The 27,870-nt window shown below is 38.8% G+C and overlaps 2 protein-coding genes and 1 long non-coding RNA gene across 11 annotated transcripts in view; all 3 read left to right on the top strand.

The window, feature by feature from the left end:
- adkb (adenosine kinase b) overlaps window positions 1–12,163 on the top strand; it is a 179,619-nt gene extending 167,456 nt beyond the window's left edge. For 4 of the 5 annotated variants that reach the window (XM_015052011.1, XM_015052008.1, XM_015052009.1 and 1 more), the window contains 2 exons: window positions 8,348–8,434; window positions 8,592–12,163. In XM_015052011.1, the coding sequence (XP_014907497.1) occupies window positions 8,348–8,434; window positions 8,592–8,716 (212 nt within the window). In that variant the 3' untranslated portion in view covers window positions 8,717–12,163. The remainder of the gene's footprint in view (window positions 1–8,347; window positions 8,435–8,591) is intronic. The other variant, XR_001427353.1, reaches the window with a different exon arrangement.
- The window catches only part of LOC106959444 (histone acetyltransferase KAT6B-like), a 192,207-nt gene extending 165,494 nt beyond the window's left edge, over window positions 1–26,713 (top strand). Inside the window, exons 1-3 of one of the 5 annotated variants that reach the window (XM_015052012.1) lie at window positions 15,635–15,962; window positions 19,090–19,948; window positions 26,124–26,713. In XM_015052012.1, the coding sequence (XP_014907498.1) occupies window positions 19,331–19,948; window positions 26,124–26,261 (756 nt within the window). In that variant the 5' untranslated portion in view covers window positions 15,635–15,962; window positions 19,090–19,330 and the 3' untranslated portion in view covers window positions 26,262–26,713. The other 4 variants (XM_015052015.1, XM_015052013.1, XM_015052016.1 and 1 more) reach the window with 4 other exon arrangements.
- LOC106959445 (uncharacterized) lies at window positions 19,964–25,148 on the top strand. Its single transcript, XR_001427355.1, has 2 exons — window positions 19,964–24,638; window positions 24,942–25,148. It is a non-coding gene; the product is annotated as an uncharacterized LOC106959445 (long non-coding RNA).
- Window positions 26,714–27,870: the final 1,157 nt, after the last annotated feature.

Genomic DNA, 27,870 nt, shown 5'->3' with positions numbered 1-27,870 from the left:
GTTGTTGGTCATACCTGAGTGACCAACGGTCTGAGCCTGGGTTTGCCGATGAAAAGTTTCTGTCTTCAGGTCTGCAAAACCTGCAGCAAAAGGCTCTACAGAGTATTTCCTCAGGAAATTTGAATGCAAATGGCCGCCATGTCACATTTAAGATTTTCTTTCCAAGAGCTTTGGAGCTTTTATTTACTTCCTAATTAGTTGTGGTTGTACCATAACAAAATGTGACAGATTTGAAGGGGAATGAATACTTTTACCAGACGCTTCTCTTCTTGCTCGCTGACACATCAGCTTGAAGGCTCCTCCTCCCAAACTCTCTGAAAGGATCTCAGCCACTGATGATATTTCGCCTGCGGTTTCAGTAATTTTGGGCACATGTCCTCTTTTATATAACTCACTTGCGAGCAAAGATGCCGGTCGTGATAGGGAAACAGATTGAATGTCAGCTCGCTTCTAACCTGTGACGTTTGCCAAGAAAAGCGGTGAGGCTTGCTTTCCTCTCTGAGGCCCTGGATTTTGGCTCCGACACAACGGGAACTGTTCCAGAAGGAGCGTTCTCTGGGAAGTTTCTCACATAAAGAAAGAAAGAAAAAAAAAATGCTTTCCCTGAATCTCTGTCGAGCACTTGGGCTAAATATTCATGTGCAGCTCCCATTCACTCAGCGGTGAGAGCAGCATATGAAATGAACTCATTGTTTTACTTGTGTAGATGATTAATTTTAATGACCTGACAGCTCCGTGCCCTACCTGTCAAAGCAAAAAATATCGAACTCTGGAACACAAGCGATATAGCTTGTAGTAATCCGAGTCAAAACACTGCTGCATATGATCATTTTTCAAAAGCAGCTGAAGTCCTCTTATTTAAACAGTAACTTTTTTTTCTTCTTTTTTTTTCATTAGAAAGCATTTTCTCAGTCACGGCTGTGCTGAGGGTTGCCATTGCCAAAAAGAATAGCCAGTAATAAAGGACTTAATTGATACTCATTTCAAAGAGATGGCTGCTGAAAGAATTTCTTTTAATCACCACCATTCAAGAGCTGTAATGAGGGAATTATGAAGTGTGAATTAACAAAGCACACAATTATACAGCACCTTACTGGAAGGAATTATTTGAAATTCCTTTTGAGTTTTTATTTTTTTATATATATATATATATTTTTGTCCCTGCTGGTGCGCATTACCTGTCAGAGCTCTGCCTTACAAAACTCCCACATATTCGCCACCAATCTGCTCCCCTGTTTTTTGCCAGAATAAATTGAAAAGAACATCATTATGTTTAAAACAAAAAAAAAAGCGTTCTGCAAAGGTTTATTGATTGAAAAAAAATTGTTGCCAGACTCATTATTGTGAAATGTGAAGTGAGTGCAGTGAAGTGATGTTTTCAGATCCTCTGTGAGCCAGTAACAACAGAGTCAGAGGGTTCTGGCAGAAGGATTTTTTTTATTTTTATTTATTTATTTATTTATTTATTTTTATTTTAGTACTTATTGCCATGTCCGTGGCAGATTTTTTGCCAATGAGGTCTTTGTTAAAGACAACGAGGGAATTGTTGGAGTGTAACTTGAGTTGACGTGTCAGTCAAATGGAATATTTTGCATCGGTGAGGTCGTGTGAACTTTCCCCCAGCAGCAGAATACAAACTGTGGTCATGAATAATGAGAAATATTGAAGGTCTAATGTACCATGATGTGCCTTTCGCGGAAATGTTCTGGAAAACTCATCAGCAATGTTTCTAAGTCAGGAATCAGAAAGAGAGGCTCTGTTTGATGCTAAAAAAAATGTTTAATGCGCTTTGCCATCTCATGGTTAAAGAAAGTACACCCTCTGTTACCTCTTGGGTGTTAATATATAAAAGGCTGTAATAGCAAAGTCTTACTAAAACTGTAAAAGCTCACTTACACAAAACACTTTTCAGTAGTAATTACTGCGAAAAAGAAGCCAAAGTGGCAAAGTTTGTAAAAAAAAAAAAAAAAATTAACATACAAACAAATCAGGATATCTACAAAAAATATGTGAGGTGTGTTACTCTCTGGTTTACCTTTCGTGTTATTAAAATAGGTTTTGCATTACCCACTTGATCTTGTTAAAATTGACAATCACAGACTCGCTTTTTCTAAGTTAATATGACAACAGAGGCCGAGGACACTGAATATGTTCTCAAAATGTTCTGCTCTGTCACATCAGTTTGTTACTTTTTCTGTCGTCAGTCTCGCTTTATTTTTCTTTCCTACGCAAACTTTATCAGTGCTGCAGACAAAAAAAAAAAAAAAAAACCCACAGAATTATACTTTGGGACTTTTATTGTTCACTCGTAATATTCACACATGCATCACTGTGGAGTCTAAACGGCTCCATATAAACATGCAGGACGTCCTTCACACACAGCACAAAATACCAGGTCGAACAGAGTTTCTTCAATACTCTCTGGATTTTATCGCAGCACAATTTTCTCCATTGCCGTTTCTGCTCGTCTCTGTCTCACCATCAGGGTTAGCGCTAATGCTGGTTTCAGCAGGGGACAGATGCTTCATCACAGCTGATCGCACCACAGTTTTGCACATAAAACAGCCATCATCCTCTTCTTATTTTTTTAAAACTCTTTGTCTCTTTCCTGCTGCATTCAGTTAAAATGTCACCATATGATAGAAGGTTCACTGCTATCCACTCAGCGGAGGCTGCTTTTGGTGTCAAAGCCAAAAGAAAGAAAAAAAAAAGCTTTTACGGCTCTCTCCAGTCTTCCTGATTCTAACCTCCTTCACTGAAGTAAGTTGACTCTATTTCCAGTAGCAAACCTGAAAATGACTTACAAAGGCCTGGTTTTCCAAATAATGTCAATCTGTGTATTGAACAACCATCTTTAAAAGGGCGCTGAGAATTATCTGCAATGATTTTGCATGTCCCTCCCTGTTGGCATTTTCAGCATCACTGAAGGTGTCAGACTCTGGTTTCCTCCTGTATGATAAATTCTTGCTCATTACTGGAGACGTTTCCCTACCGTTTTTGTCAACGTATTCCAAAATCCTAAGTTGGAAGAATCAAAACAATCCGTCCAACCTGAGTCCAGTTGTTTAGCTTCACCTAAAGAAATAGCGACTTTACGAACTACTTTCTATAAAACTTGGCTCCCAGGCAACCAAGCAAAGTTCTTTAGGTTATCCAACGGGGAGGTATTGAGGTTTTTTTTAACCCGAACTGAGAGTGATTTCTGATTGTCTTTAATAAAGGCCTGAATGGAACAATTGATTTTGTGTTATTAGCCTAATCAAAATGTCTTTATCGCCAAATGTAATTGAGATCATCAAGCTACTTTAAATAACGCTGAAGGAGCCATTCATTTTTATTTTTTTTTTACTAGAGTTGTATTATTTTTACGTAAAATTCATTTGATTTACTTTTTACCAAACTGGAGGCCTTGAAGGTTATTTAATCCATAAACAGTGTGTTAAGGAGCAGCTGTGTTGATTGCAGAGGCTTGAAGCAAAAACAACTGAATTGAGAGTCTCTGTGTAATCGTCTCTGATGCAGGTTGCAATGACAGGACGCTTTGCAAAACATTTAGTGGCAAATTCAAGAGTTTTTATGACTTAAAAGATGTAACCAAACTATTGGCTTGAAACGAGTCTACTCTGTTATCGTGCTAACTTGCTAAAACTTGAACGTGAAAATAAGATTAAAATTCACAGATCTGCTTGTAAGTGATAAATCCAAGTACTCTGATGGGTAAAAACTGTGTTTTTGGAGCCTGTTTAACTATTCATTTGCACTTTTAGGTGGATTTTGCAAAGAAGAGAAATCATAATTGTCTCCCTTTGAGTTTATTACAAAATGACTCATTCTGCCTGGAGTTTTTCACATTTTTGTCAAGTTATAACCACAAACTTCAATGTATTCAATTCTAATTTTGTGCTAACATGGTTCTCAGATGTTTTTACGAATAAAAATATGCTCATTTTGTATTCAGCTCACCTTCCTAGAGAGCAGCACATCCCATTTCAACATTAAATCTGCACTTGGAGTTCGTTTGGACAAATGTCTATTCGTAGCCGTGATTAATACTGATAAACTCAGTGTAGTTTTAGACCAATCAAAATGGATCTGAAAGGGGTGTAACCTTAGAATTAAACAATGTGTAAGAACCTACAAAAAAACTATGTGGTACTGCACAAATGCTATAAAGCGTAGAACATTAATTTGATTTATTAATTTCGCCCAATTTTCGGTTGTAGTGTTGCAGCAACAAAATAAATGAGTTTTTTTTTTTTTTTTGCATTTGTTTTTTAAAACCACTTTAATAATGATAAATACGTTGAGATATTTATGTGTCTAGATGGATAGAAACATTTATTTGAAGTGTTGCCAAACAGTTGAGCTGTGCAGGCTGTAGACGGCTAGCAACACCCTTTACTGATCTAGTCAAAGACAGATTGACTAGATCAGTAGTCAGTCTGTCTACTGACAGGTAACTACTGATCTAGCTAGTACCAGATCAGTAGTTAGTTAAGTTTCTTTCACGAACAGTTCTGGGCTTATATTTGCACAAAGACAAATGTCTCGGTCCGTAACATACTTCCTTGGTAATCAAGATGTAAAGCAGCCTGCTTTTTATTTGCATTCTTTAATCATAATTCAAATAAGTCTATGTTTAATCTTATAATAATAATAATAATCTTAAACCAATAATATAGATGTTGAAACAAATATTTACTTTTGAACCAAATATCCATCTAATTAGATTTATATGAAGAACTAGAAAATGATTTACGTGCATTTTTAATGGAAAATGCTTATCAGTATAAGTACAATAGATAGATTAAAGCACAACTACCTACAAAGACATGGCCGTCCATCATGACAGCTTGGAGCAGTAGAGATGCTCAGGTGTCGACGAGCTTTAGTCACACACTCCAAAGATCTTGATTTTTAACATTTTTAAGCCAGGCTTCTGACAAGAAGTAAGCTGTTGCTGAAAAAAACGCTAAAGTATGTGTGGAGGAAAACAGACTTCCCTGAACACACCATCCCCACAGTGAAACATGGCGGTGGTACCATTATGCTGTGGGGCTCGCCATAGTTGCTAGAAAAATTGATGGATCGGTCTCAGTACAGCAAAACATGGAAGAAAAAAAAAATAAACTAGAGATGGGGGAAGAACATAAATTCACAACACTCTTTTCATAAACGTCTTTAAGTTGTCTCTCATTCCGTTGGTTTGTTGCGTAAAGTAAAAATATTTTCTTATTATTTTGTTTAAGTTTGTGGCTAATACGTGACAAAAACATCAAAGTTCTAATACTTCTGAGTACAAAGTTGAGAATCCTGATGAGAGACAATGTGGCCGTGTTGAGCACCGGCCTCTGGAGAACAAGTGCAGCAGTTTCGGCCTTTCAAAGCATCCGCAAAGCTCGTCGAATTAGCACGACCACATCTAACGACTTCAGTTCACTCAACGGCAGAACAACTGACAAAATTTATTGTAAGCACGCATTCTACGTGTGGTTAATCATTTCAAGAGAGAGGAGGGCTCTCAGGCTTCATCTGTGGCATTAATTAAACAAAGTCTTTATGTTGTTAATTAGCTGATCCTGAAAGGATTCTTGTTTTATTGTAATTTTTTTTTGTTTTTTTTTATCAGTCATCTGCTTCCTTTTTACAAGAATTAGTGCTGTTATGAAAACACCACTGAACTCTTTAATCTGATACATTATTGATACATGATCTGTTACGCAGCTTTTCGCTACACACGGAGTTTCTTCAGCTTCGTTCATTGACATCAGGTGTTCAACTGCGGGTTTGTCTCTTGCTCTTTAGGGCAGGAACTTTAACGTATTAAAAAATTGATAAGGTGCGGTGTCTCATCTGCTGCTCAGATCGACTCTGAGCCGTTGTCACATAGCGGGGAGCCTCATTAAACAAATTTTTTGTAGTTCTTTTTTATTTCATGTTCTCCATAAACTCCCCGTGTCTCTTCTCAATAAGAGGTCTGTCAGCCTCCTCTTGTTACTTTCATCCGCATGTCAGTCTTTTGTCTCCGACACCCTCTTGAAGGTTCACGTCTGCACCGGGGCCCTCGGATTGTTTGAAGATCGTGTGCGTGGTTTACATTGTTCTGACATAAGTTGCTGATTTAATGTCACTCTACACCTCGAGACTTTGTCATCTGGTAGATTTTTTTGTTCCTCTTCCTTCCACCCCTCGCTCCGCTTTAAGCTGGGAGCGTCTTTGAAGTTCACACACTGCTGATAATTGAAGCAGTGTGTGATTTCAGCGTAATCCTCTGAAAATAATAAAAAGACTCTCATGTTATGGATTCAGTTTTAAAGTGAAACCACTACACTGACCTCGCGCTGCGGTTAATCCAAAACAGTAGGCGCGTAAAGCTTGCCCACCGTCTGAAAAGTTAATATTTCCTCTAGATTTTCATCCACCTTCTATTTGGTCACTCATAGAAAAGAGTAACTTTTAAAAACCAATTAAAATGGAATGGTAGTTTCCATAATGCTTTTTGATAAACTAATGACACCATCAGCATGAAATATTTGTGCTCCTGTACTGTTGAGATGCTTTGTGATGGTGAACTGTCTATGATAGAATTTGGGAATGTTGAAGAGGCCAACCATTTGCCTAGAAGCAGCATTTTTTTTTTTGCAATACATTGATGGTACTTCAAAAATAATTCATGTAAAAATGATAAGAAGTTAAGATAAAAGTAGGCAAGACAGCAAGTTTTATCTAAGTGCCTTTCACAGACAAAATTCAGCAGAGAAACTTTGTCAAAACCCCAGCAAGTTAAAGCTTTAACTGCAATGAATCAGTCACAAAGTAATGAATCAGGAGAGTTCAATACAAAAGGGAACCACGCCTTTCAGATTTTGAGTAAAAAGAAAAAAGAAAAGAAATAAATCGTGTTTCAATTTACTTCCATTTAACAATTATACACTGTTTTGTTTTGGTTTATAACATAAAACACCAGATAAATATATTGAAGTGTCGTGATTGTTTAAGATCATGTAGGGAAATGGTTCAACAGAAGAGACTTTTCACTGCTGCTCTCACTGATTGTTAAAACACAAAGAGCCACTCAAGACTAGCAAAGGAATAAACATTAGAATATTGTTGCTGTTAGAAACTGAGCTCACTTTGCGGTTAACAAACATTAATATTCAGCTGAAGCTAACATAATCATATATCACCTTACTGGTAAGAATAAAGGCCTTGATTTTGTACATATATGTGAGATTTCTTATCAGATTTTTTCCCCAGTGGCTCTGAATAGTTCTTCAAAGTGAAATGTTAGTTTTCTCATTATTTAAAGTTGCTTCAGATGAGTTGTAGTTGTGAATATGTACAATATTGGTAAATCTGGATGTGTTTTATATTTGTATTTTATTATTTATTCTCTTTATTTATTTATTGATTGATTGATTTATTTATTTTCAATCAACCATCTGGCTCTGGACAAACTAACCACTTCTAGCACTGACGCTCTTTAACTTTGCACACTTTTGATCACCAAAGCTGGGAGAGTTTATCCCAAGGGGGGCATAAAAGTCCACACCAAGCATTAAGGTTGACAGGAGTGAGGAAAAGTAAAAACATTTTCAAGCGTGTGATGTGGGAAGTAGTTTTCTTTAGGAGGACGAACATCTGAGCGGCAGCATTTGCTGTTAATCTGATCTGAGCTGTTCCAGATTCAAACTGTTTGTAGTTCAAAGATCTTCTAATATTTCACATATGATTATTCAAACTAAAATGCTCTCTCGCACAGCAGAATGTTATCCTCAGCTAAGTGATTACTTAACATTATGAATCTCTGGAAATCACAAACAAACTTTAATGCACTTTATTGTAATTTTATGTGCTAAACCAAAACACAAAGTGGTTCATACTTATTCTGTGGAAGGACAATGACATGAGGTTTTAACTGGTTTTAGAAATAAAACATTTTAACAGTGTTCTGTGCATTGCTTTTCACTGCCGTGTCAACTCTGTTAGACATGGAGGTTGCATCATGATGCTGTGGAGATGCTTTTCTTCAGCAAGGATAGAAAAACTGGTCAGAGTTGAGAGGAAGATTGATGAAACTGAAAACAGCAAAATCCTGCAAGAAAACTGGTTTAACTGTGGAACTAGTCATTGCACATCAGACATACAAGGATTTGTTTGTGAAATGATGCATTTAACCATGTATCATTTTCATTCTTTTTTATAATGTTCTCTACCTTAAGTTGATCTATCCCATTATCCTCATTGTAATACATTGACTTGTGTGGTTTTAATATGAAAAAGCTAAATGGCTATAAATACTTTTGGAGGCATTTCAAGTAACTATTGTTTCACTTCCTGACCACAGGTGATAAAGTGACCATGTTTCCCGTTTTGGACATCGACCAAAATGACATTGTGGACACCAACGGAGCAGGAGACGCCTTTGTTGGAGGTATAAAATTGCATGCTAATCAGCTTTACGTAGAACTTCCGTCACATAGGCCTTGTTCAGGAAACAGAACTGCGTGCGTGGCTAAAACGTGATAACATCAGATTTATTGTGAGACCTCTGATTCTGATGAGTTACCTCAGTTGCTCTTCCTCCTCAGGATTCCTGTTTGCACTTGTCCAAGAGCAGTCATTGGAGGAGTGCATCCGGGCCGGACACTATGCAGCCAACGTCATCATCAGACGGGTCGGATGCACCTTCCCAGAGAAACCGGATTTTCACTGATTAATCCGATCTGTCATTCCCACAAGATGCTTACTGTACCGATTTATACTCTTCAGGGTTTTATGTGCATTTTTCTATTTCCTCTGACTGACGTTTTGAAAACAACTGATGCGGCTTGATGGATTTATCCAGCCATGACAAGCAACGGAGATATTATAATGCCATTCAAACAATGTACTAGCATCGGACATTGGAAAATGTTCATAGGAAAAGCCGCATTCCAGCAGAAGCTGCCACTTGAGAATCAACAACTGAATACCTGAATAGCTGATAAGTTTGAATCAGTAATGTAGACACTGTCTTGGTCCACTGTCTTGGTCCATTGTCCATAATTTTCAAGGAATAGTTTGAAGGTATTTCATAATATAATATAAATATATAGAAGAAATTGATCAATATCTGAGAAATGCGTCATAGTGTGGGGACATCTCAAGTGTTTCTCAGCAGAGTTATTCTAAAAGTGTGGTTTCTTGCTCCCTTATCTGAGAGTTACAGCTAACTTGTGACCACAAAATGCAAATGAGCAAACAGCACTACAATCCACTTCTCAACTGTTGCTCAGTAGTTTTGTGAACAGTTATCAATTTGCCAGTAGGCTGTTGGTGGCACTTCTGTCTTTGAGTTTTTGACTCACGAGGAGGTAATAGCAATGCAGAAGAGGTATGTTTACAGCCCTATCCGTAATTATTTCCCCCCTGGTGAAAAGTTGTAAAAACCGTCAGAATAAATGTATTGCAGCAGCATAATGTCACACGTTTCTTTTCTTTTTTTTAAAAAAAAATCAACCCTTATTTTGTTAAATTCGGTATGTTAGTGACTGGTGACACATTTTGGTGTCGGTTTGACTCTTGTTTTTTTTTGCTGACAGATCCAATGATGATAAACTTTCAGTTTGTCTGGAAGAAGCACGCCTATATTTCCATTTAAAATGTCTCAATAATTTAAGGATTTCATTTATACCACCCACCCTGGTGTTTAAAACGATTTAAACACCAGGGTAACAGGAAGTCAACTAATTAAAAATTAAAGGTGTACGTTTGGAAAATATTTCAGTTCAATTGATTTTATAAAAATGATGACATAAATCATTAAGTTTGTCACCGATGCTTTTTTTTTTAAAAAAAACAGATATTTCCTAACTGGATATTTTTTCCTTGTTGAATAAATATACTGAAATTAAAGGTTGAGTTGTTCTTAATTATTTAGTGTATACTTATGCTGCTGCAATAAAAACTTAATTTATTTTCGGGCTTTTTAAAGATCTTTACTGTGTGTGCATAAGTGCAGAGGGCCCTGTTGTGGTGTGAATAATGAATGCAAGCTAGCACTGTACAAAGTGTCATCATTGACGCTTGCTGGTAAAGAAGTTTGTTATTCAATTTAAAAAAAAATATATTCCCTTGATTTGCAGTTTGGCTGCTGCAGACGTTATTGATAAATTACGACTATTGACTGCTTCCCATTTCTTATGGGGCACAAATCATCATTTAGCAATTTTTCTAAAAGTTGTGGAAGAGTGAAGACGTTAAATTTTGGAACGCCAAACTTTGTCGCAGAGCGCCCCAAGAGCAAAATAGTGATTGCAGTGTCTCCAGTTTTAAGTTAATCCAGTGAAGTGAAGACTTTTGTAGAGAGTCATCCAGTGATGAGGAGGAAGTCAAGAGAAATGTTTGGAGCAGTAGCTTGGATATCTCACAATCTGGCACCCCGCTAAAGGATTTAAAAGCACGCTGTCCGAAGCCAAGTCTCCCTGCAATTCTCCACAGTGGAGAATTACTGCTTGTGACAAAAACTGTCAGACGTCTTAATTTTCTCTGCACATTCAGCCTATGTTTTACTTATGAGGGTTAAATTACAACACAGTGATGTGGTAAAATATCCGAGTTATTCTAATGAAACTGTTGGCGCACCACAGAAGAAGAGAAGAAGTCACAGTGGAAGCTAGTAGTGATAGAAGCCACACAAAAAGTAGAGAACATCTGCAGGATGAAGAATTATCTTACCAGACAAACTTTATGCTGACAAACTACACCCACAGTTTTTTTCTATTGTGGTATGACAGTGGTTTCTCTGTTCAGACTATGGCATGAACTGTGCTATGTCTTCTTCCCTTATGTTTGGGGCTTTTTATTCAGTTAGAACCAAGATTCTGAGTGTTGCGTAATGCTAGGTGCAAAACAGCTGTTTTTGGTGTGTGAGGAAAAAATCATCTTTCACTTTAATGGAATTCACCCACTTTTTTTGTCATGATTAACTTTATCTGTATCTTTTTTCTTTTTTTTTTTTAATCAAGAAACATCACAATCAATAGTCAATCTGACAGTGGTGTTTCAGATGTGAGATCGTCATCCAAAAATGGTATCCAGGTGCAACAATGGTTTTTAAAATTTATTTTCTTTCTTGGAAAAACAACAGAAGCCTCATTATGTGTCATTTTCATACTTTGCACATTTGTAGATTTTATGGCTCTAAAAGACGATGACATTTTCCCTTTCAGAAACAACAAAACCAAACTGGAAGTAATTGTTTTGTTTGTACAGAAACAAGAAAAACCACATTAGTCTTTTCCTGACCAGCACAAAGTCAGATTTAATATTGATTTCTTAAACAAACAGGTGAACTCACCTGAAATATACCATACAACGCACAGATAATTTGTAAAGTTCCTTTATTTCACTTAATCAGCAAGGTATCCCCACTCTGACATCCTGGTCATTGTACCCTGGAACTGCTCGAGTCACCCAGCCTCCCCCATCACTCCCATGGCTAGTTAGGAGTGAACTGGACTCTGTGTCTGCAGGGCAGCAGGAGATCATTTTTCTCAGTTTAAGGGATTAGTGGTTGCTCTTCGCCACGACCATTAAAGGGACCTGAAAATTAGCCTGATCCTTCGTACCCAGCTGTGCCGTCGCTGGGGGTTGGAGACAGGGATCAGAGGGAGCAATCCCCCCCAGCCCCCACCACCACCATCCGCCGACAGAAACTGTTGAGCAGTGTCTCAACTGTTTGAAATAATTCAACATTCTCATCTGTTCCACTGTGAAGTGTGAGAATAACCGTTTTTTTTACTCCTATTGAACTACTTGTTACATCCTGTATCTTTTTTTTTTTTTTTTTTGCCTTTGCATACATATTAACCCAGATCATATAGGTTAAAAAGAACTTTCTCTTGCCAAAGTGTTACTAACAACTGATTCTTTTTTAATCAAACATTTTTTTTTTAAAGCATTTCCACAGATGCGCTTTGAAAAGGTCCACCATTCTGATTGGACAAGACTCCATGGCAGCTGGTTCATTTGCTTCTCAAGATGACAGATGGCAAAACACAAACACAAAAAGAGAGAGAGCCATGATTAAGTAATGAGGATGCCTGCCACAATGAAGGAAACTACTTTTCTCACTTTCTCCAACAAACTTTGGCCCTGCTCAGTGCACACAGATGAAAAACAAACTTGAGAGCATTTAGCATAGTATCATACTCTGCGATTTAGGAAGACCTTTAACAAATAGCGCAGCTTGGTCTGCAATATCTCTTAATTTTCATTCTTTGGCCAAAACTTAACTTTTCCGTTACAATAAATTTTGATTTTGTGACAATTGTCTACAATAGTTAGTTCACCAGCATATATAGTTGCTGTTAACACTGATGATGATAATAATAATGCTTGCAAAGGAGTAACTGGGGTCCTGGCCAGTGTTTTGCCCCGCAGATGGGCAGCAGTGTTTGTGAACACCAGTGTGGCAGTTGGCAGGGATTGAGGAGGGGGATGGGCTGACTGCTATGGCACATGTTCCAATTCAAATTATCCCTGGACCCATGCAGCAGTGAAGGACCTGCTGGGGCCCAGGGTGGCATTCATTACAGCCAGACACTGGCAGTTTTTTTTGTGTGTTTTTTTCCCCCTCTGGTCAGCCGTTCTTTATTATGACCCCCAGCCCACAAAAGCTTCAGATTCAAATTCTCTTTATTCATATTTCACCTGCTTAAACGTTTTCTAAACTGACAATTTTGTTGACTGAATCGTTCAGTCGATTTGCATAAATGTCAGTAGGTGAATAACAGAAAACATGACAAATGCTGCAGTTCAATAAAAACATGTAGAGTAATGACAAGAATAGCCAATCCTGATAATGTGCGCTGGATGAGGGAGCTTCAATTAACGTTGAGCGATATCCACTCAAAAACATTAGGAGCGTAAACTCACCAGTCACTTTGTTAGGTACACTTGTTAAATTGTTGAACAAAGTAGGGGATCAGCCAGTAATATGGCTGCAACTGAGTGGACTTCAGCATTTTTACTGACCGAGTTCCAAACTGAGCATTAGAACAGGAAATAACCAGAAGTTTCAAGTAATATAACTCGACGACAAAAGTAAATAAATTACTTTTTCAATCTTTTATGTTGCAGTGTCTGGTAAGGATTACATTAGGACACCCCCCCTACCCCCTCCCACACACACACACATTTAATCCTATTTAATATGGCTAATATTACACACAGGCATATCACGCCAGAAACACACACAATTAAAAGAGTGTTACTCAGCATTTTGAAAAAGGCTTTCCATATTTAAAACTCGGATGTTTACTTGGTGCACCCCTGACTACTGAAGTGAGGTTGAAGACGATGATGATGCTGAAAGAACTGTTTGTGGCCTTCAGAAAGAAGATTTTAGGAGCTTAGAAGTCTGGTAAGGGATTTAAAGAAGACTCAAGGGATTTTTAAATCAGCCAATCCGCTGTCTGGAAAATTGTCTACAAATTCGAGAGAATCTAAAGAACTGCCAACATGCCTAGGTTTGGTCCTCCAAGCAAACTTACCTTGAGAGCAGACTGCAAGGTGCTAAAAGAAGTCTCCAAAGTCCCTAAAATGTGACCACTGAACATCTTGCAGGCTCTCGCTACTGCTGATATTCTTGTGCAATCGGAACGGTGATATGCGAGTTAAACTTTCATCGAGTGTGCAAGGAGGAACCTTTGATCTCTGAGAAAAACAGGAGTGCCAAAGCAAAGTTTGCCATAGAGAAGAACATGGACCAGGACTTCTTGAGTACTGTTCTAGGAGAGATGAATCTGAAATTGAATTTTTTTAGACACTAGAACAGAGGACATGTTGAACGTCAACTGAAGCAAAACCAGAACCTTTAAAATGATGGTGACCCAAAACATACCAGTATATCCACTGCTGACTGGCTGACAACTAAGAAAATCCCTGGTTGTGTCAAAACACACATCTTCATTGCACTGAGATGCTGTGGGGTGGTTTGAAAAAGGCTATTCATGCAAGAAATCCCTCAAAACAACTCAGAGCTGAAAATAAAGAGTGGTGCAAACTTTTTTTTGTCAGAATACTCATCTTTTTGTATTACTTTGTTAATGACTACAACAAAGAAATTGGTGTTTACCTGGAAATAAATTACTTTCTCTAGAAATAAATAAATAAAGATTAGGCATGATATTAATGTTTCTTTTGGAGAAACTGAATTTTAAGTTGGGTGCACAAATTTTTTTCAATTAACTGTGTGTGACTTGTGTGGACGATAATACCTAGTTGATGTCAAAGGAAAATGGTCAGACCAGTTTAGGATTATAGAAAGACAACAGTTCAGATGCTCACTCAATAGAAACAAGGTATGTGGAATTGGTATCCCACAAGAAATCCCTGAACACACAACGTCGTTTCCTTGACACAGATGGGTTGCAGCAACAGAACGCCATCCTGGATGTCTCTTCTGTTAACCAACAAAAGAAAAACTTAGGTTATACGCATCTTACATATTCACCAAACTTTGTTTCTTAGTCTGATGGGCATCAATTTCAGATGTTGCATTCAAAGGTCAGAATTCAGTGAAAACAACATGAAAGCGTAGATTCAGTCTGTCAGTCCTGGTGCTACTAATGTAACGGTTCGGAGGTTGTTAACCATTTCCATCCGTTTAATGACTTCCCTGTACACCAACGACCTCGACAGTGATCCATGCGTCAACCCAACAAATCACCTTTGGGGTGTGGTAGAGCAGGAGATTCACATCACGGATGTCCAGCAGAGAAATCTGATCGCTACTTGTGTGATACTGTCATGTTAACTTGAACCAAAATCTCTGAGGAATGTTTCTGACCACTTGTTGAGTCTATGCCACGAGGAGTCAAAGCAGTTCAACCTTGGACTAGGAAAGCGCACCTGTTTAAGTAGCCAGTGAGTGCATTTAGTATTCATCAGAAGTTTACAAGAGCTCATCACCTGTCATAAAATCAAAAAGACTGACAACTAATTGATCTGCGTGCAGATAAGTCTTCCTTTGGGTCTGGATCCAGTGAGATCAAGCTGCTTCTTCTTTTTTTTTTTTCTTGCGTCAACTGTCGACCCTCTTGATGGCCAAATGACAAGATTATTAACATGTGTACTAGATTATTTAAATTAGTCACTAAATGGGTCTCTACAGGAGATAAAAGCTTTCATTTGGGCTCCTCATCCAGTACTGTGTATGTGTTTGTTATCTGATGAGAAGTAACCAATTATCTCTCTAATTACATCCGCATTACTGCATGAGAAATGAGCTTTCTGGTATTTCTTTTGCTGCAAGAGAGATGAGTGAAGGGAGCACTGATGTAGAAACTGAAAAATGTAATCATACATTAGCATTATTGCTATTGCTCTATCTTCAGCTCGGTGGAGTTAATTACCTGATTAGGGTGTTAAATACCCCTTATGTCAATTGTAGGAAATAGCTTCTTTAAAAATGAAAAGTAACCCCATCATATTTACATAAATGGAAGTTTAAAATGCCCTTTCGGAATTAATGTTAGTAGGTGTTACATAAATAATAATGAGAAAAAAAATATAGTAGTAATATGTCATGCAGGCTATAATAGAAGTGTGAAAATGTTTAGTGGGAGAGAATTTTTTTTTTGAAATTGACAATATCATTGTGAGGAGCGCACTAAAAAAGGGGCGACGGTCCGCTACGCTGAAGTAAAGGGATGTCTACAGTGGGAGAGGAAGAAGAAGAAGGGGGAGGGTACCACTTTGTCACAGGCTGCTATGTAGATTAACCTTTCAATTAGTTGTTATCAGGTCCTCTCCATGTCTCGGCTAGAGCTTTCCAGCCTTCGCTTTTAACACGTAAAAAAAAAAAAAAAAAAAAAATCCCACGAAATCGCTCGGATACGTCGCTTCGCATTTTACCCCATTCGACGTGATAAAGAAGAGGAGTACCCGAGAGAGAGGGGGGAAAACTTGAAGAGGTAAACTACCAGCAAATATTTACCGTAGCGTCTGCTCTTTTATTTTATATCTACAGATACGCGTTCGTCTTCGCGCGAAACTTGGCGTTAATTAGGTCTTCTCCGCTGCTGCCGAGTAGGTTTGCGCGACATCTAGGAAGACGATGTATATGTTTTAAAAGAGATTGTAAATTTAATATACGGGAGTCGAGAGTTGAAGCTGAAAAAATATGGGGCTGACGATACATAACTGAGAGAAGCGGTGTTAACTTGCTGAACGTCTTTTCTTCCTCCGGGCTCTTACTATTTCTCCTCAAGGGGAGGCATTTGATAGTTAATGGTGATAAACGGGACGTTCATAATTCCACTTTTTCTTATTATTATAATTATTTTCTTAACAAATTGTGTGCATTTATAACCCTTCTTGTACGTCATGTAGTTTAAACGTTAAATATTCCCTCGGAGGAGGAAATATAAAGAAACCGAACAAGGATAAAGAGGCGACAGCTTGGGTACATTTTTATTTATGTTGATTTTATTGTGCTATGTGGCGCAACCTGGAAGTGCTAAAATAAATTAAACGCGTTCCGCTTTAAGTCAGTGCGTTTTTATGCAAACAAATGATCGATTTAACAAACAGCCAATTAAAGTCTAAAATGATCCAAATCACTTTCAAGTGTAACCAACTGTTTCAAGGAGGAATCCGAGTAAAGGTGGGCCGATGTTGAACGCCGTGCAAATGAGGTTAAATATTTATTCCAGCCGGTTTACGTACGTTACCACGCGTTTGTAACTTATTAACAACCCTTTTATGTCCACTTAAGCCGTAAAATTCGGCGTTTTTTTACGAGCGTTTAGAGGTGAGTGCTATCGATTCATCACCAGAGGCACCTTAAGAGGCGGGTTAACAGAGTGAAGTGACAGATCACACAGCCAGTGACGTGCCTCTCGGAGTGAGCTCATACATAAAGATTGACGTGCGCTTTATCAAACCAGGGATCGGATCTCGCCTTTACAGCCAATATTGAAGTTGCTGGGGAGGGCGCATTAGCGTTAGGTGAGGTTTAATGAGACTCCATTGGATTGTAATCAGCGTCATGTCGGATTCATGTAAACTACAACATTGTAACAAAATGGCGACCGCTAGTTTAGGTGACATCGGGGGTAAAGCTGGCAGCACTTGACGTTTATCAGCCCAACTCGGCGGAGCGCGACTCACGGGGGTTTGTTACGCAGCTATTACTGCTTTTCTTCTCCTTTCTTCGGATAAACGGCTCCGTGGGGGGGTAAACATGGTGTCGGAGCAGCTGTCAGGATGTGAGCATTGATTATACGGGTGTCATTAAGGCTGGCGCTGATCGGGTTGCTCGTTTGTCGAGCTGTCAAAAAGTGTCGCGCGGACATCTAACGGTTAAAACTTTGGCTTGTTGTTCTGCTTTCTCCATTTTATGCGTTTTTAAACCAGACACTTGGCGCAGTTGTGTTTTATTTTCTTTTCTAAAATAACGCGCTGTTGAAATAAATGTAAACTTTCGAAGGAATCTGAAACCGAAAATGTGGATCTGTCGAAGACAGCGAGTAGTTTTCCACAGGTCATGAGAAGTTTCTAGATAGCTGTCATAGTGTGAATAACTTGCCCCTTTTTATTTGAGAAAACGGTCTCTTTTGAATTGGACATCTGGTTTGGTGTGCGGATTATGGTGTCAGACTACGGATTAAGTCACTTTGATTTCCTTAGCAGCAGCCATGACAGCGCCTGCATCTGTTTTTATCCATCTGTTTCTCGTGTGTTAGCACATCTTTAAAAAGTCCTGCATTCCTTAGCTGTAACCTTCTTATACTACACGGCTGGTGTTAATGTTTAGAAATCAGGGCGTCTGATGTGCTTGTTTTATTCATACCTAACACGACATGTTATGATCACTAGCCCCTTGCAAAAAGTATTCACACCCCTGGAACATCTCCATATTTTCTCAGCAACCACAAGATTTAATATACTTCCAATGATGAATTGTTTCTATTATGGACCAATGCAAAGTAGTGCATACTTGTGAAGTGGAGGGAAAGTGATGCATGCTCTTCATTTTTTATACAAATAAAAATCTGTAAAGTATGACATTCGTTTGTGCTCAGAGCCACTCATATTTTATAGATCTGGAAAATGAAATGTTTGTACATTTTTCAAAAATATTTTAAGTCATATATGATAAACGGCGATTTCCATTGATTCTCATTTAGAGTTAGATCCAGACTTTGACTAAGCCATTTTAAGGCATGACATTGCTTTATTCTAAATGATTCATCAGTTTCTCAGGCTGTGTGTTGAGGGTTGTTGTTGTCCTGCTGAAAGGTGAACTTCAGCCTCAGTCAGAAGTCTTTCGCAGCTTCTAACAGGTGTTTTACCAGGAATCCCCTATATACTTGTTTATTTTATTGCCTTATCAACTCTCATCAGCTTCCCAGTCCCTACTGAATAAAATCAGCATGACGCTGCCACTACCTTGAGGGAGTTTTGTCCAGGCTGATATGCAGTGCTTGATTTCCGCTACACAGTTTTTCACACAGCCCAAGAAACAAAAACGTGCTCTCATCTGACCAAAGAACCACATGTTTACAGTGTCCCTAAATGGCTTGTGAAACAGTACAGACAGTATTTTTATGGCTTCCTTTCAACAATGACTTACTTTTTGCTACTCGCCTATAAAGGCCAGACATGCATTACGAATATTATTTTATAACATGACCCTGCTTTGAACTTCTCAAACACCGTAACCTAACCTGTCTGGTGTGTTCCTTGTTTTGTGGCTCACTAATGTTCTCTAACAATCATCCGAAACCTGTTAGATTACGCTACAATCAGGTGTACTCTGCTTACTAATTAGGAAACCTCTGAAGCCAGTTTATTGCACTGGATTGTATTTAGTGCCGTCACAATAAAGCACACTTATAGATTTGTATACGTAAAAAGTTTTGAACACCGTTTTAAATTTCTACCATTTAACTGTTATGTACTACTTTGTGTTGGTTTGTCACCAATCAGTTTAAAGCTGATTTATACCAAACATGCCATAGCTGTGAATATTGTACATATTGTGAATAGTAATTAAATCGTCTCAATATTCATTTGTTTTTCTGTTTCCCTTTGCAGATTTGATCTCGGATTTTAATACAGACCTATTCCAGGTCATGTGATACCTACACCAGTGTGGAATTTACTCGTGCCAACTTTTCCTCAAGCTCACCCTTGGACCCTGAGGACATATTTCTGGATGCTGTTGTGGAACCTAACTTCCTGACCTTTTACCTAAGGATGTGGATGTACCTTGCTTTCGGCTGCAGAAAGAGGGAATCTTTATGGATCACGTTTCTGTGAGGCTTATTGTTCAACCATGGTAAAACTTGCAAACCCTCTCTACACGGAGTGGATTCTCGAAGCAATACAGAAAATTAAGAGGCAAAAGCAGAGGCCTTCTGAGGAGCGAATTTGTCATGCGGTGTCCACGTTGCATGGACTGGACAAGAAGATCGTCCTTGAGCAGTTGGATTTAAGTGTTCATGATGGCTCTGTCCTTAAGGTTACAAATAAAGGAAGCGCCTCCTACAAGGACCCAGGAAACCCTGGAAGAATCGGATCAATATTGCCTGCAAATGCACCTTTGCCGTCAAAGGAATCTATATGGAATTCAAGTGATCTGCGCCATATCGATTGGAATAAAATACTCAGGAGGGCCATCGAGGGTCTGGATGATACCCATGGCTCCTCACTTAAGAACATTGAGCGATATCTGAGGAATCAGGACGATCTGTCAGAAGTTGTTGATAATTCCGCTTTCCGTCAAAGGTTGCGGCTAGCCGCTAAGCGGTCAGTCAACAATGGCAGGCTGTTAAAAAACGGCCCTCGGTATAAACTCAGCCATGGCAGTGTGGAGGGAAGGAACCCCAGGTGTCCAAGTGCTTCCCCCTTGGTCCTGTCATCAGTGACACTCCTCCCTCATGAGCGCGAGCAGGTATATGCACCTTGACCTTTGCACTCTCACTCACTTACTCCAAGCTAATAAAATTTAAAAAAATAAATAAATAAATGTTTTTAAACAATTAATTTTTCAGTGATGCAGGGAGCATTATCCCTAAAGGCCAGGGACAGTTGTGAGTCTTTGAAGTGAGGTTATGTTAAAAAAATTTAGACAGATAAAATCTTACCTGCAATACAGGAATCTTTTGTTTCAACTCCACATTCGTAGGTCCAAGTGGGTAAAGCGAGGAGGGTCCGTGCATCCTGAAATGTCTTAAATTCAAGTATCTAAAATCAAGGCCTAAAAAATTAATTTAAAAAAGTTACGTTGGCCTTAAATATGTGAATCATAGATCTTAAATTTTGTTGCGGCATTACTATTTAATCTCTCATATACTATGTAGGTTTTTTTTTTTTTTTGTCATGAGACTTTCCCATCAGGCTAATGTTTATGTCACTTTATTGTGTTGTGTGTCTCATGGCAGTTGAGACTACTGGTAGCTATCTGCTAATTTACACTTGCTAGCTAGCAAATGTATATTAGCAGCTATGTTAGAAGGAACTATTGGTTCTGGTTCCTGGAGTGGAAATGGAGGGAGGAGATAAACTAGCCATCTAAAATAAAAGGCTAGCAAGCTTGCTTTTCTGCCTCCGTCAAAGGTTAAGTGCAAACTTATCGCCAGTAGGGTGGACGTCGTTCATCTTTGCCATTGGATCACTTCCGTTGCCAACCCATATGATGCTACATTTATTCTGTGTAAAAAATTAAAAAAAAAGTTCTTAAGAAGTCTTAAATGTGGTGAAATTGGTGAAACCTGCAGAAACCCTGAGTGAGAGAGATGGCCAAGACCAAGACTGACTTTTATCGTCCTGGAACAACTCCAGCCCACTTCCAAGAGAAGATGGGGGTCAGAGTGGGTGCACCACCAATAATCAACCTGAGAGCTTAACATTTAAAGTATACTTACCAGTGGGGATGACTACCTCATGTAAAAGTAAAGCTCTTCCTCTGGAATCCATGAGCCGCTGCTGCTTTGAGCCGTACCGCAAGGAAGAAGTTTTCTCTTTAAGGGATAGGTTAGTGTCATGAAACCAACAACCAATTAAAAAAAAGATGACAGCCATGTTTAAAGCTCCTGAGTTAGCTTTGATTTTCATCTGCCTAATTGAAGACAAAAAAGCAAGAAAACCACTGAGCTTCAGAATTAATACAAAGTTAATTAGCATTGGTAAACATGAGCTCACATTCTATTTCCTGCTGGCATTTGTCGTGGAGTTTGATTGGATGAATGCACCGCATAGAGCAGCCCTTACAGCTGATATTTAATGCTAGCTGCATAAATGCCATCTTCGACTCAGTTCTTAGACGCTGCCGGTCTTTTAAAAATTAGGTTATTGAATCCTCCTCTAGTCTAAGCACAGTGTTGAACTGCCTCCTGCAGCAGTGCCGGTGCTGATTATAGTTTAGCTGCTTATGAAATGTTCACAACTACAGGATGTTGCTTAAAACGGCGTGAATAAATTAAGTTGATGATAATGGGCTAGTTGTTTGAAGTTACATTAAGATAAAAGTGTGATCTGTGTAATCTAGAACTGATAAATTCACAAATCTTTGCTGGTTTTCTGGCTGTGGAAACCAAGCTACTTCTTTTTCTTGATTGAACCAGTTGACCACTGACAGTAACTCTTCATAAACTGCCATGGCGTTTTGGGGAATGTGAATTGTTTTAAGGTGGTAGGGGTCACTTCAGTCTTGGTGTATTAACCAACCTTTATCTTTTGCTTCAAGGTCTAACTAATCTGAATTTGTACTTAAAGATACTAAAGCAGCCATACATGGAAGGCAGGATACCAAAGCTGCTATCTGAACAAAACTGGTCCACAAGGGATGATGTGGTGCAGGTTTTAGATGTTTTCCTGCTTGAGCACAGCTGACTTAAATGAGGGGATCATTAGCAAGCAGCTGCACAACTTGAAAACAGGCTTAGGAGTTAATTTAATGATTTGAATCAGGTGTTTGGAGCAGGGGCACATCTAAAATTTTTAGGACATGTCCCTTTGAGGACCAAATTGGCCCACCTCTGCTGCGAAATCACGTAAAAATAATTTAGACACTGCTTAGAAATGCGATGGGCATTGCTTTCTATTTGTCTTGCTAGTATTTGATAAAGTCTCTCATAAAAACAAGCGTCCATGACGTCACATAATACAGCTGCTCAGATTTCTTTTCTCCTTATTTCTGTTTTAAGCCAAATGTCCCCTTCAAAGGTGTTTATTGTTACCTGCTGATCAGCTTGACTCATGTGCCTCTTGTGACGTCATCCACCCAAATACAAGCGAAGAAGAATTATTTTGAACAAAACCTGACTTCAAACGTCTTGAACTTTCCCTTTTAAAATGCACTGCAAGGTTGTGAAAGGTAAAGTTGTTTTTTTTTTGTCCAAAATGAATTTAAATCCTGGATAGAGTTTTTTTCTTTGTAGGAATTTCACTACTAAAGCCTTAATATTTGGGGCTTTTAGATGCCATTTAGAGTCCATCCTTTTACGTCCATGTTGCTAGTTCCATAACAAGAGAGCTTGGACAATCAGAAAGTCATGCTGACTGTGTGTGGTAGGCAGTCTGCAGTGGTCTTCCCATAGGTTATGCAACCCTATCCTAATGACCTTAAAGGATGGGACTGACTTGTCTTACGAGCTGCAATAGAACAGCTATTTTATTGGTAATTTGTAGGGGGCATGAGAATGTGTTGAGTAAGGAACCCGGAGTGCTCTCTGACTGCATGCAGCTGTTATGAGCTTCGTGCAAACAAACATGCCAGAGGGAGGAAATAAGAACCTGACAAACAAACTTCCAGGTTAGCATCGATACCGCTGTTCTCGCCTCCTCCTGTGTTTCTGTTTTCTGATGCCTTTGCAATGCGAAACGTCCCAGAAATGGCAGCACTTATGCTAATTGCAATGTGATTTGTAGTTTTTGATGGAAAACAGTTGTCTTTTTGCAGCTTCTATTAAGCGCAATGTGCAGGCGTCTGGTTTTGTTGTAGAGGCTTTTAACGTATCTCGTGTTGGGGCTTATCGAGATTAAGCGCGGTCTCATGCTTTATGCACAAGTTGTGCAGCTGAAGTGGTGAGCTGCATCAGGCAACAGAGATGTCACCCCACTCCCCGGCAGTTTCGCAGTGAATAATCAGGAAGCGACACCTTGATACTGCAGCCACAACTGTGACTGTTGTCTGTGGTCAGGCCAAAAGTGAAACCGAGAAGTGCTGCAGAGACACTGTGTCCTGCGACGGCTCTTCTCAGGAAGGGCCCCACTGTTTTCCATTTGGAACATTTCAACCCCTCGCTCCCGGCCCTTGATGACATCACCTCACCAGTTCAGGTTTAACATTTACTTCAAAGGATGAGACGTTTCTGCCTGCTTAGCTGTTAAGGGGCAACGAGAGAGCGCGTGTGTGTGCGTGCTGATAATGAGAGATGCTTTGAGGTTAAAAAAAGAGCAGTCTTGGTTTTAGAGTTTATTAGATTCTGAAGAGACTCTGGCAGGAACAAAGACAAGGAATGAGAGTGTTTTTTTTTTTTTTGTTTTTTTTTTCCCCTGCTGTGTTATGCAACCACTTGAGCTCCCTCTCGCTCTACCAGCAGTGTTCTAATAGGACCCCACCCCCTCACTCAGGACAGCCTGCTCTTTTGAAGCAGCATAATTTCCTGTAATGTTCTTAATTTAGAATCCCCAAGTAAATCATCAGCATCTCTACAGCTGTGTTTATTTTTTGCATTTTAGCCTCTTATAAATTGCAAATTGCTATTGATTATAATCACTAGAGCAAAAAAAAAAAAAAAGAAATCCTTATGGAAATTAATCTAGTTCCTGGGTTAGGCTTCATAGCTCAGAGCTTGTTATGATCCTCTGTTTGGAAATGTTACTACATTGTCAGTTTGCTTGCTAATTTTTTTGTAACTCAAAAGTATAAAACACGAATTAATCAGTCAATCAAAGATCAAAATCAGCCAATTGATTTCCCTATTTCCTACTTTTTGAACACATAACAACTAACTAACATTTTTGGGCCATAAATGTATCAACTTTGAACTTTTAATAAAAGTCACATATTTTCTGTTCTATTCCAGACTACTACTTTGGAAGAGAGGCTGTAGCTAATGTGGTTCTTACATGTGTTGTTTCCCCCTCATGTTGTTGTTTAGACATGGGGTAACATGAGATTATCATAGTATGGTGGTCTTGAGTTATGCAATGATTAGAATGATTTCAGTAGAACGATTTCACTCTTTGTAGAATTACTAAAATATATGTTTTATGTTAGCTGGGCTATCTGCTGCAGTATAAAGCCTGCAGTCAACTGCTTTCCAAACCCATCACTTGTAGCTTGCCAACTGTTTTGAAGCAGTGTCATAGGATCCTGCTTCGTTTCCACAAGACGGTCTGTTTTAATGAGCAGGAGTGTTTGCAAAGAGTTGAGTTTCTCTTTCTTGTTGATGAAGTAAAAGTATAGTTTCTCTATTTAGGCCAGCTGACAGGGAGCGGGCACCAACAATTGGAAGAAAGGGAATGCTTCATTAATCTGCACTCGATAAAGCCAGAAAAAAACTCAAGTCGCTCTGGCTCTTTCTCCAACAACTCATTAAAAGCATTGCAAAACATTGAAGTGGTATGATGAAAAGGTTCGCAGTATTGAAACGCAAAGTGTCGGTATGCTGAACGACCCATGTCCGGTTGGTTAGAGTTATATGGTTTTTTTTTTTTTTTTTTTTTAAACATTTGTCAAAGCTGCATGAATTGCTTTCGACCGTTGATTAAGTATTTTTTTACCACAAACTGAGTGAAATCGTGTAATAAGAATGCCAAACGGTCTTCCGTAGCCAATATCAGAAAATAACTGTAAAACTCAATTGAGTCCAATAAATTTTATTTTAAGTATTTTTATCAAGCAGTCACAAATTTTTGTGGACTTTCCTCTTTTCCAGTCGCTTCTGGTTCACCTAATGCCCCATATATTGACCTGGCAGGTTGGAAAATAGAGCAATCATCGACGTGGAAGTAAACTGCTTCCCCTCTCTACAACAACACATTGATGGAGCCAGGAACAATGACCAAACGGCCTCTGCTTCCCACCCCCCTGGGCATCATTTGGATGGTGTGACAGATTAAAATAAAAGTGCTCCAGCTCCTCCTACTTTGTGTGTATTGACGTAAAGGAAATGACAAATAAAATGTCCACCTCTGTGTGATTGAGTGGAGGCCAGCTCAAGGTCAGCACCGGGGTAGATTTGAAAGATGCAAATTTGGTTTGACTCAGGATGCTGATCTGCGTCATAGAAACCAGGAACTAATTATGGGCATCCCCAGAGTGCCATTCAGAGCCGAAGTCAGTTGGTAAGGCCTTAGTGTGTAAACTGATGATGAGGTGGGTTATTTATGGTCACACCCAGAGAGTGTTATTTTCCATTATGAACTTCCTCCCAGTAGTCTGTTTGCTGCTCCGCTTGAGCCGTTATGTTTGATCTTGATTTCCACATATGATCGGTTACGTTTAAACAGCTCCTGTGTCAAGTTATGACACTTAAGTTTTCTTTACCTTCCTTCATTCTGAATGATCAATGGGGAGAAATCCTCTTAAACCTCGAGCTCATATTTTACTCCTGAACTGTGCCATAAGCCCTTAAATGAGTGTTTGTTCTGAGACTTGCAACATTTACAGTGGATCACGGCAGTAACAATGAGAGCATGTTATATTATTGAGGTAATTTGATTACATGCTGGTTAATCCTTTCAGACTCGAGTGCAAGCTTTAAGAATTGGATTAAGCCCTTAAACTATGATTACCAAGATCACTTACACATTCAGATGTAATGGATAAAAGGAGGTGGATCTCAAACGCAGCATTTCTCTGAGGATGAAAGCCATTTATTATTCATTTCTAGTCTGTGAGAACTCCTCTCTTTTTTCCCCCCCCATTTTCTGAGCTTCTGCTTTCAGATGATATTTTTGCCACTGTTTTATTAAACCCACAAACTAGTTTTATCCTCTTTGACTCAACCAGAGATAATGCTACAGTCATCTCTTAAAGTTCGCACCGAAACATGCTAATAGCTACTTCCTATTCATGCGTTTTAAATAGTTTCTTTCTGTTCTTTTTCTCCACTCAGCTCCGGGTCGACCCCATCCCAATATGCAGTTTCTGTCTCGGGACGAAGGAGTCAAATCGGGACAAGCGGCCGGAAGAGCTGCTGTCCTGTGCAGACTGTGGAAGCAGTGGTAAGCAGGCTTCTGTAACGCTTCATTGAGCAAACGTTTTCAAAATCATTGCTTTCTGTTACAGACACTAAAGTGACGTTAAAAAAGTAGCACAAAAATTGGAATTGGGATGGATTAGAGGTGGGAAAAATGTTCAGGATAGGTAGTCGTAGTTGTGATATAAAAAGTGAAAGACAGGATATTTTCAAAGTATCCCCCCCCCCAAAAAAAAATAAATAAATAAAATTTGAAAAGCATCAAAGAAAAGACTTTAAAGAACAACTTTTTTGATCCTTATGGGCTTTTCATATCTAGAACCAATCAAAGTCAGATTTGGTGGATAGTGTTTCTGACCAGTAATGTCCTCAACATGGTGCTGCCATCACATCCAACTCTTTTACATAAAAGCCAGATTTGTAGCGTGCAAGAGTAAAAGTTGTCCTGTTGACTGATTTTCCCATCACAGCTTTAGACCTCTGCAGTGAAGTTCAACTTGTTTTAATGCCATAACTTATATAAAGCTGAAACATTTTTTAAAAGTCCAGCAAACATTTTAAAGGACCTGCTGAGAGCATAGCCAGTTTCACACAAACACATGGTTGTCCTCAAATACAAACAACCAACACTGCATAGAAGCAATTATTTTAGACTTGCCTCAGTTTTGAAGTTTTATTATAGCAAAAAGAATTTATTATACACAGACCAGAGAAGACATTGTTGTGCCCGTGAATTTGAAATAATTGACGACTCACTGAAGCAAAAATTGTGTTGGCCTCATAAAAAGTAGCATCCTGCTTGAAGATTTATTCAGAAAGTTGCCCTGTAAGCAAACTTTCCTGTTTTTTTTTTTTTTTTGTCGTCACTGAGCATACAACTGTCTTACTAGAGTCAACTTTATGGAAACTGTAAGTGTTTAAATGGACTGGTGGGTTTTTATCTAGAATCGGTGTAGCGTTACATTGCGGACGGATGATTGACTCTTTTGGTGCGAGCTAAGAAGTCGCAGCTTCTGGCGATGCTGAGAGTCTAATTAAATCATGTAGTGCAAATGTAACACATGATAAAACTCCCCCCAAAATATGCACATTCTGCCATTTCCTAAAGGCCAACTTTTTTAACTTATTCAGTGTGATTTATATATTTTTACAGATGCAAATTTGTTTTACTCTGCTTGACTTTTCTCTAACATTTAAGATGATGAAATGATAGCCTTTATTAAAAGTCAGATAAATGGTGACTGTGTTTTTTTTTCTTTTTCTCATCCATCTTTATTGTGTTTAATGAAGTCTTGCTGGATTGGGTGAACAAACAGATGGATTTAGACAATGTGGCATGGAATGCAATTTGGAAATCCATTTTTTTTCTTGACTTATCCAAACATTCAAAAAAACAAAAAAATCTAACTTTGTGAATTGCAAGTCTGGCAGGAGTAAAACTATTCCAGGTGACTGTCAAAGTCCAAAATCAATACAAGTCATTTTTTTCTCCAGGTTCAGGTTGTGGAGTAGAACGTCCCAGTTATGGCCCCGTTCCTGCCTCACGGCAGATTGTTGGTATTCCTTTTAGTGGTCCTTTGTTCCCGTAAAATTACCTCAACCAAGGAGTCATTTATGTTTGAACAATTATTTTAAACGCCATAAGGAATTGTTCTCCTGGTGA

Source organism: Poecilia latipinna, unplaced genomic scaffold (genome assembly GCF_001443285.1).
Source record: "Poecilia latipinna isolate Pla-1442-1.1 unplaced genomic scaffold, P_latipinna-1.0 Scaffold1080, whole genome shotgun sequence".
Taxonomy (NCBI): domain Eukaryota; kingdom Metazoa; phylum Chordata; class Actinopteri; order Cyprinodontiformes; family Poeciliidae; genus Poecilia; species Poecilia latipinna.
Note: the sequence above shows the minus strand (reverse complement) of the source record. Positions and strands in the feature narration are given on the sequence as shown.